This window comes from Borostomias antarcticus (genome assembly GCF_949987555.1).
Source record: "Borostomias antarcticus genome assembly, chromosome: 30".
In the NCBI taxonomy this organism is placed as follows: Eukaryota; Metazoa; Chordata; class Actinopteri; order Stomiiformes; family Stomiidae; genus Borostomias; species Borostomias antarcticus.
The window spans coordinates 4,809,955-4,819,493 of record NC_140263.1 but is presented as its reverse complement, the minus strand read 5'-3'; the positions used below and the strand labels follow the sequence as shown (position 1 = coordinate 4,819,493).

The 9,539-nt window shown below is 44.6% G+C and overlaps 1 protein-coding gene across 1 annotated transcript; it reads right to left on the bottom strand.

Moving 5' to 3' along the window:
• Positions 1-5,683: 5,683 nt before the first annotated feature.
• On the bottom strand, positions 5,684-8,956 carry ajm1 (apical junction component 1 homolog; the record flags this gene model as incomplete). Its single annotated transcript, XM_084460229.1, has 1 exon — positions 5,684-8,956. One exon carries the CDS (start codon positions 8,954-8,956, stop codon positions 5,684-5,686), a length of 3,273 nt encoding a protein of 1,090 aa, XP_084316355.1.
• Between the last annotated feature and the right edge of the window lie 583 nt (positions 8,957-9,539).

Sequence of the window (9,539 nt, the reverse complement as noted above, 5' to 3'; positions counted from 1 at the left end):
CTCTGATCAGAATAGCTTGTATTACATACCTGTGAATGTTCATGAAGATTGTAGATAGAAATAAATTTGGTCTGAAAAAAAAAACGCCATACATACCCCTTATGTTTTTATTCAGGTGGAAATAATTAAATTTGTCACTGCTCGGCCTAGGACTGGACTAGACACACCTGGGTGGCAGATCTCTGATCAGAATGGCTTGTACTACATACCTGTGAATGTTCATGAAGATTGTAGATAGAAATAAATTTGGTCTGAAAAAAAAAAAAAGCCATACATACCCCTTATGTTTTTTTTCAGGTGGAAATAATTAAATTTGTCACTGCTCGGCCTAGGACTGGACTAGACACACCTGGGTGGCAGATCTCTGATCAGAATGGCTTGTACTACATACCTGTGAATGTTCATGAAGATTGTAGATAGAAATACATTTGGTCTGGAAAAAAAAACGCCATACATACCCCTTATGTTTTTATTCAGGTGGAAATAATTAAATTTGTCACTGCTCGGCCTAGGACTGGACTAGACACACCTGGGTGGCAGATCTCTGATCAGAATGGCTTGTACTACATGCCTGTGAATGTTCATGAAGATTGTAGATAGAAATAAATTTGGTCTGAAAAAAAAAACGCCATACATACCCCTTATGTTTTTATTCAGGTGGAAATAATTAAATTTGTCACTGCTCGGCCTAGGACTGGACTAGACACACCTGGGTGGCAGATCTCTGATCAGAATAGCTTGTATTACATACCTGTGAATGTTCATGAAGATTGTAGATAGAAATAAATTTGGTCTGAAAAAAAAAACGCCATACATACCCCTTATGTTTTTTTTCAGGTGGAAATAATTACATTTGTCACTGCTCGGCCTAGGACTGGACTAGACACACCTGGGTGGCAGATCTCTGATCAGAATGGCTTGTACTACATACCTGTGAATGTTCATGAAGATTGTAGATAGAAATAAATTTGGTCTGAAAAAAAAAAACGCCATACATACCCCTTATGTTTTTTTTCAGGTGGAAATAATTAAATTTGTCACTGCTCGGCCTAGGACTGGACTAGACACACCTGGGTGGCAGATCTCTGATCAGAATGGCTTGTACTACATACCTGTGAATGTTCATGAAGATTGTAGATAGAAATAAATTTGCTCTGAAAAAAAAAACGCCATACATACCCCTTATGTTTTTATTCAGGTGGAAATAATTAAATTTGTCACTGCTCGGCCTAGGACTGGACTAGACACACCTGGGTGGCAGATCTCTGATCAGAATGGCTTGTACTACATGCCTGTGAATGTTCATGAAGATTGTAGATAGAAATAAATTTGGTCTGAAAAAAAAAACGCCATACATACCCCTTATGTTTTTTTTCAGGTGGAAATAATTAAATTTGTCACTGCTCGGCCTAGGACTGGACTAGACACACCTGGGTGGCAGATCTCTGATCAGAATGGCTTGTACTACATACCTGTGAATGTTCATGAAGATTGTAGATAGAAATAAATTTGGTCTGAAAAAAAAAAAAAGCCATACATACCCCTTATGTTTTTTTTCAGGTGGAAATAATTAAATTTGTCACTGCTCGGCCTAGGACTGGACTAGACACACCTGGGTGGCAGATCTCTGATCAGAATGGCTTGTACTACATACCTGTGAATGTTCATGAAGATTGTAGATAAAAATAAATTTGGTCTGAAAAAAAAAACGCCATACATACCCCTTATGTTTTTTTTCAGGTGGAAATAATTAAATTTGTCACTGCTCGGCCTAGGACTGGACAAGACACACCTGGGTGGCAGATCTCTGATCAGAATGGCTTGTACTACATACCTGTGAATGTTCATGAAGATTGTAGATAGAAATAAATTTGGTCTGAAAAAAAAAAAAAGCCATACATACCCCTTATGTTTTTTTTCAGCTGGAAATAATTAAATTTGTCACTGCTCGGCCTAGGACTGGACTAGACACACCTGGGTGGCAGATCTCTGATCAGAATGGCTTGTACTACATACCTGTGAATGTTCATGAAGATTGTAGATAAAAATAAATTTGGTCTGAAAAAAAAAACGCCATACATACCCCTTATGTTTTTTTTCAGGTGGAAATAATTAAATTTGTCACTGCTCGGCCTAGGACTGGACAAGACACCCATGGGTGGCAGATCTCTGATCAGAATGGCTTGTACTACATACCTGTGAATGTTCATGAAGATTGAAGATAGAAATAAATTTGGTCTGAAAAAAAAAAAGAAGCCATACATACCCCTTATGTTTTTTTTCAGCTGGAAATAATTAAATTTGTCACTGCTCGGCCTAGGACTGGACTAGACACACCTGGGTGGCAGATCTCTGATCAGAATTGCTTGTACTACATGCCTGTGAATGTTCATGAAGAATTAAAAGTTTATATTGATTAGATTGGTCTCTGATGCTGAATGATACCCAGAAAAATTTTGTTTTCCTTTTCTAGCCATATCTATCATAATCCACAAACCATGGGAAATAAGGGTCTTGGGCCGCATGCCGTCACGTGACTTGCAATACCGAGCTTGGCCTGAAAGCCCATGGTGGCTTCAATGCGCCAAGCTGATCCTGGGGGCTTGATTGGGACATACTACCTTGTCATAACATTGCGCCTTGAAATTTGCCCACATCCGTCGCTGTCCATAACGCGACATTCGCCTACAGCTGTCACGACTCGCACATGTGACGCACATTTCCGCTGCGCACAGGATTGTGGGTCAGAATAGCCAGAAAAACTGGCTTGCATACTGCAAAATACGACCGGATGTAGTAGGACATCCTGGTATTTTTGCCATACTGCATGTGGCATACTATGTATTGGGACATACTTCATCCTGTTTTGGCATACTATATAGTAGGGTAGTATGTGATTCGGAACGCAGCCTAAGACTATGAAAGAAGTTGGATGGGACTGCTTCCCAGAGTGCCCCTCGAGGCCCAGCCAATCACAACACTCCTAGCCTGCTTCTATCCTGCTGCCCCAGATCCCCACCGTGACCAATATCCTGCAAACACACACACACAAAACCAGTGTCTTTGTCTGGCCTGGGACACGGCTAGTCAGAATGACCCTGCACTTCTCTTCCTCTCGTGGACTAATGAGAGTGGACAAACGCCCCTGGCTGCCTGCACTTAGCCCAACCCTCCGCACATAGTATATCCTTACCTCATTCATAGAGTTCATCCACTCAAGGATCAGACACAAGGGGATATCTATATTTTATCCTTACAGGGGGAGCTAGGGAACAAGGTTAGATTGTGCCATAAGAGCTGGTTTGGTTGAGAGGACACACGTTTGTAGACATCATAACCTGGATTACTTTGTTTCTTCTTTTCTTGCTCTTAGCGCTGAGCTGAAAGCACCTCTTTGTTAATTTTACAGTGACGGGGATTGAGGGATACACACACACACACACACACACACGGACACACACACACAAACACACACACACACACACACACACACACACACACACACACACACACACACACACACACGAAGTAGGCAGAGAGCATGGCCCAGTGTTCCATTCCTTTAATTTGATAGGGTTTATAAACGGCACACACTCAGACACGTATGAAGACCAGTAGAAAAAATACTACAACATTTTCTAGACACTTTAATGTGAGTTATCCTCGTTTTCTTTTCATGACTTTATTTTCACTTGGCTGACGATGAAAAAAACAAACAAATTTTGCTCTTTATCATAGCACTTTTCAACCATTAAAAAAACAATTCATCAAGCAGGTTATCATCAATGTTATGATGAAATATGAAGATAAAAATAGAATTACATGCATGACAGCTTTTTCTCGCATCTGTACATCCAGTCAGCCAACAGATATAACAGAAATATATATGTGCTACAGGGTAAACAGTAGTTTGTCCTTAGGAAGTGTTGTTAAATGAGTATTCTGTCATCCTGAACAAGATACAAAAATAACTGCTTGACAAAATGCGTATGATAGCTTATGATAATTATGTGTACCATAAGTCATGGTGATAAAGATGCATTTTCAGGTATGCATTACGAGTCTTTAGTAAAAGAGGTTTGTAAACCGGTTTAACATCTGGATACTGAGGATTTCATATTTTCCAATCAGGCTAAATAAAAGGTCAAACATGAGGCAATATGGCTAATCTGTGATAATAAAATATTCTAAATGTTCATAGCCCAATACATTTTTAAGGTTCTAATTTTCTCAAAACAAAAATAAGTGACACATAATAAAACTAGTGCAGCACAATTAAACAACTTACGTTTTCTTCAAGCATTTTAAACTTTACATACAGTACCATACAGCTACTGTGCTACACCTGCCTCACCTTCTTATGCACAGTAACTGTACTTGCAAATCTCACTAGCTAAGTCATATATATCATATTCTGTAAAACATCTAAAAATAGCAATATTTTGACTGATATCTACAGTCGCTTTAATGGAAATTGCATTATTTCTTGGTAGTGTATTAACCATTTTGTCTGCTGTGGATGAACATTTGACTCTTTACTATTCACAGTGTTTCAAATCGAACAGTACAAGCCAACACCTAATGTGTGTGGCAGACAACTCGCACCATATTAGTTACCGTTATACGTTTACTGTAGGTCTTCAAGTCCAGTATTGCTCCAATAATTCTACCAAGCAAACAGTAAAGCACCACGGAATTAAGTCGGTTTGAAAGTCACACAGTTTACAGCACTACCATCTAAGCGGCAAGACTTCGTAGCTACCTTTTAAATTATTCGATGACAGCTTTCCTTTTTCAATCAGTTTCTATTAGCCAATTGCACGCCAGTACTTCCTGAAATTAGACATGCTTCTCTATTTCCTGTCCTACACTATTGGATGAAGTGATTAATCAGGTGTGCCTGACTGCAGCACAATGATCAGGCACGCCTGAATAATCATTTCATCCAATAGTGTGAGACAGGAAATAGAGAAGCATGTCTAATTTCAGGAAGTTCTGGAGTTGTGCATATAGTGAATAGTTCCAATAGTTTCTCATTCCTCATTTTGGAAGTGCTTTTTTAGTTATCCACAATAGCTTAGTTTGATCTCATCTCAATTTCCTTGCAAAAAAAAAAAAAAAAATCAGGAAAGATTAAGCTTATACCATTAAGCGTCTTCTTTTGCATAGAAAGTATTTGTGTAGCTAAGAAAACTAATATCCCATCAATATGCATGAAATGCCAATAGTCACTTATGAAAAATAATCACATTGTTTTTAATCACAGGAAATGACTCACATTCTAGTCATCTCTAGAATTTATCATTTTTGTCTCAGTTTCAAAGAATGAGATTCATATTAAATTAGAATATCAACACATGGGCATAGACTATACCCATAGAAGAGTGATGCAGAGTATAGTAAATGACTTGGGCACTGATAAATGATTAATGTAGTGGAAAAAGTCATTAAATGGTGTATAAGTCCAAAGATAAAAAATAATAAATAATGTTTTGTACTCACTATGCATCTGACAGGCAATATTCCAGTAAGGAACAATACTGACCACGCAAACATGAATATATATATTTTCAATAATAAAATACATATCTACAAACGTTTATAATAAATAGGTTTGATATATAGATATGTATAACAATATATATGTATTTCTATACATATATATTTACAACAAAAGGTGCACTTAAATGATGTCATCGAGGAGATGGGGGGTGCCTACCCAGTCCAGCGTTCTAGGCTCGGAGGCGGCCATGATCATGCACATGAACTGCTTTCCCGTCCTCTTGTCGATGGGATAGATGGTCGTAGGCGTGAACCTTCTGTTGTTCTCCACAAACTCGCAGAGCTGCTGATAAACCTGCGGGTATTCGTGGCGTAGGAAAACCCCTCGGATCCTCAGCTCCCGCTGGATGTTAATGAAGCAGATCTCCCGCGCCTTCCTGCCCTCCTCGCCCTCCTTGTCGATGTCGGCCATGCCAGGGGGCGGTGTGAGGATCAGTGTCTCCATGTCGCTGTCTTTCTTGTGAACCTTCCTCTCGGGGCTGAAGGAAGCCAGGGCCACTTTGGCATATTTCCTGACAGTTGGGGCCTGGTTCCTTGGCGATGGGCCGTCGGGCATCTGGTCGCCGACAGCGATAGATACATTCAACAGGAAACATTCGTTTGGGTCGTACTCCTTACCAGCTTCCTGGAGCTCCTTGCAATACTCCCCGAGGTTGTCCTTGAAGCTGTCCAGCTCTCGAAGGGACAGGTATGTTGGAGACATTAGGAGACTTTCTAGGCCATGCTGTAGGAAGTTACTGGACGACCCTGGGTTTGGGAAACCCAGGAAGAGGACCCCTCTTCCTCGGGAAAGGAAGCCCACTTTGGCGATGCGGGAGAAGGCTTTGTGGACCTCGACGGTCTCCCGGCAGTGCTTGATGATGTGGCGGCACACGCTGCCGATTCGCCCATACAGGCAGCTCTCTTTGTGGATGTCCCAGTCCTCCCTGCGGCAGTTGCGGGAGCAGTAGTAGGTGTAGCAGCTGTGGCAGGATTTAAAGTAGAGACAAGCATTGAATAATGTCTCCGTCCTGCGGCATTTGTTGTTCGAACACATCATGGTATCGTCCTCGTCTGGACTTTGGTCCGGGGAGCACTCGTCTGCGCTCCTCAGGGCGTCGCTGCCCGTATCCATATCTCGAAGGGCATCAGGGTTCATTCGTATAGAGGTGGGCTGCTTGTTTAAGGGCCCGGGTTCTTGTGATCCTGCCTTTGAGCCCTTTCTGGACAGAGATGCTGCCTCCTCCTCATCGATCAACTTCTTGAGTTGATCTAGAAGGTCTTCGCTCGCCCTTCTACTGGGAGGCTTGTAATCGGTAACGAGGTCCGCTAGAAGCTCATCGAGTTGTTCCAAGCTTTGCTGGAGGGAGGCGCTGTTGTGTGTCTTTTCTTTGGTAGAGTCAACAGAGCAGGACATCTGAGAAGCTTCCGGAGCCACGGCTCTTTTAGAGTCGAGCACGTCCCAGCTAGCGGACCGACCGTCGGACTTCTTAAGGTTGCCCGGTCGAACGTCGTTATCGGTGATGGTGATCTCGGGGGTGACGAACCAGAGTTTGCTGGCAATGCTCTTTGTTGTCGTTTCCGTCGGACTCTTGTCGATTAAGGAGTTGTCGGACAAGGACAATGCCGCGTAGCGTCTCGGCGAACTCGAGAGATTGACCACCACCGGCTGCGGTTTGTCCGGGGCGGAGGCGTGTTTCTCGTCAGCCAGAAGGTTCTCGTAACTCCGTCCCCGCTCCGGAAGAGGTTGCTCCCGCTCCACGCGAGAGTTGAGGATGTTGTCCCACGACCTTGAGTGGGGCCTGGCGTCCGCTCCTATGCGCTGCGTCTCCATGCACGGATTGGCGTACCAGGTTCCTAGCACCGGCTCTTGCCTAACTCTAGTCGGGGTGACCTGGGAGACGTAGGAAGCCGGATGGGTGGAATAACCGGATGCGTCGGAGCCATACCAGTCTTCCGGCTGAGGCTGGACGACCCGGGCACGCCGGCGCCCCTCCGTGTAATACGCCCTCGCCGGAACGTGATGCTCTGGCGGGGTTGCATACATGTCATTAGCATAAAAAATCCTCGGCGGACCCGCTTGGATCTGATAAGTCCTCGGATCGTCCGTGTAGAATGTTCTGGTTGGCGGCGTCTGGATAATGTATGGCCCTGGCTCACTCGCGGCGTAGGCCTTAGGATATGCAGCCTTTATGGGGTACGGGTACGGCTCCAACTCAGTAAAATATGATTTGGCGGGCACAGTATGCACCATTCTAGTCCTGGGATCTTGTACATACTGCACTTTAGGAGTACGGTTTTGGCTTGGTGTGCTGTAGCGATCCTCCTGATAGTAAGTCCTTGGCTGGGGGGGGGCAGCAGCCACGTACCTCACTGGGTCATCTGCGTAGAAGAATTTAGTTGGCACGTTAGGGCTGGAATGGGCCCTGCGTTCCTTACCGTAGTAATCTCCGGGGGAAGGCATTCTTTGCAGAGGGATCTCCATGGGCTGAAGGTAACTATTTGGCATACTGTGGGAATACTGGTACGCCTGCCTGTGCTCGCCGCCAAACGAGTCGGTGGGAGTCGGTGTTCTTGAGGAGGAGAAATGGCGAGGCACTGTCAGACTCCTGCTCCCCGCGCTGTGGTACCTCTGCCAGGGTACGTCCACTCTGGGCGTCGCGGGTTTCCGTCCGGAATGCTGCAAGGCTGCCTCGTCCGGCTTGATGTCTACCCGACACCTGACGTGAGGGCTTGTCGCCGGCTTGTCCGGCCCTCCGTCGTCTGCGCTGTCCGCCACGTAGAGCGGCGGGTAGCGGCTGACGTCGGCCCTCTGCGGCTGCAGCTTGATGGGGTGCACATCGCTCATCACAGCCCTGGTCGCGGCGTAGGAGGACTCCCGACGCGGCGACACCTCGGGTCTCCAGTGAGGGTCACCCCGAGGAGCCCTCTGCGCCTCCCTGCCCCTCCTCCCCATCGACGGGGAGCCTTCGAAAGAGACGGGCGTGAGGTTGGCCTGAACTCGACTGGCGCTTTTCGATCTGGCCCTTCTCTTTTGCTCGGGCGCCGCCACCACCTCGCGGGCCATCTCCGCGGCCAGCGGCTGAGGAGTCAGTCTATGGCTGAAAATGTCAGGTGCGGAAAAGCGGTATCCCTGTTGGTGGCCCACGGCGTTCCAGCCAACATCTGGGTGGGCCGCGTGCCGGTCAGCCCTCCTGTACGGGTACTCCATTGAGGATTTGTGGGATTTGGGGTACTCCAGTGACTTGTAGTCAAAGGTACGGCAGTGCCTCTTGTTGACGTGATTCTGATTGTCCTCCAGTGTGCCGTGGTTTAGGGAATCACATTGTTTGGAGGGATGGGAAGAAATGAGGTTCACTTGTCTATCTTGATACACAGTCGATACCAGTATGTCAGGCGGGTCTGTGCGTGTCATCTTAATGGGACTCTTCTAGTTTTCTCCATCAAATTGTTGTAAGGTTGATACTCCCTGAAAAGATAGAGAAATATGTAAATATATGCTCATATGCACAATACAGTATGTGTTGAATTTCTTCAAAAGTTATTATTTGAACTGTATAAACTAGTTAGTCTAGATAGCAACAACAAAACAAACTAAATGTAAGTGTTTGCTTTTCAAATGGGTCAAACTCATAAGATGAGATATGTTTTTTGATAATAGCATCACATTATCTGAGGTCTGATCCACACAGTAACAGAGCCGGTCGATGCAGTTCAAACCTAGTCAGGTTGGTCTATCTGACAGGGACTTGTGTGTACTCACACACGCCCACACACAGATAGTCAAGCTGACAACAAAACAACAGTGCAAATAAACATGTCAACCCCAAAATGGAGATGGTTGAAAGGATGTTTAGAGGATGACATGACATTTGGACAATTTACCATTTCACATATTGACCTTAAAATGACTAATCCAGCAATGCATTGGAATTCACAGAGAGGCAGTTAAATGATATCAAAAATAAAGTGAGAGCACTGAATGGTAAATGGACTGC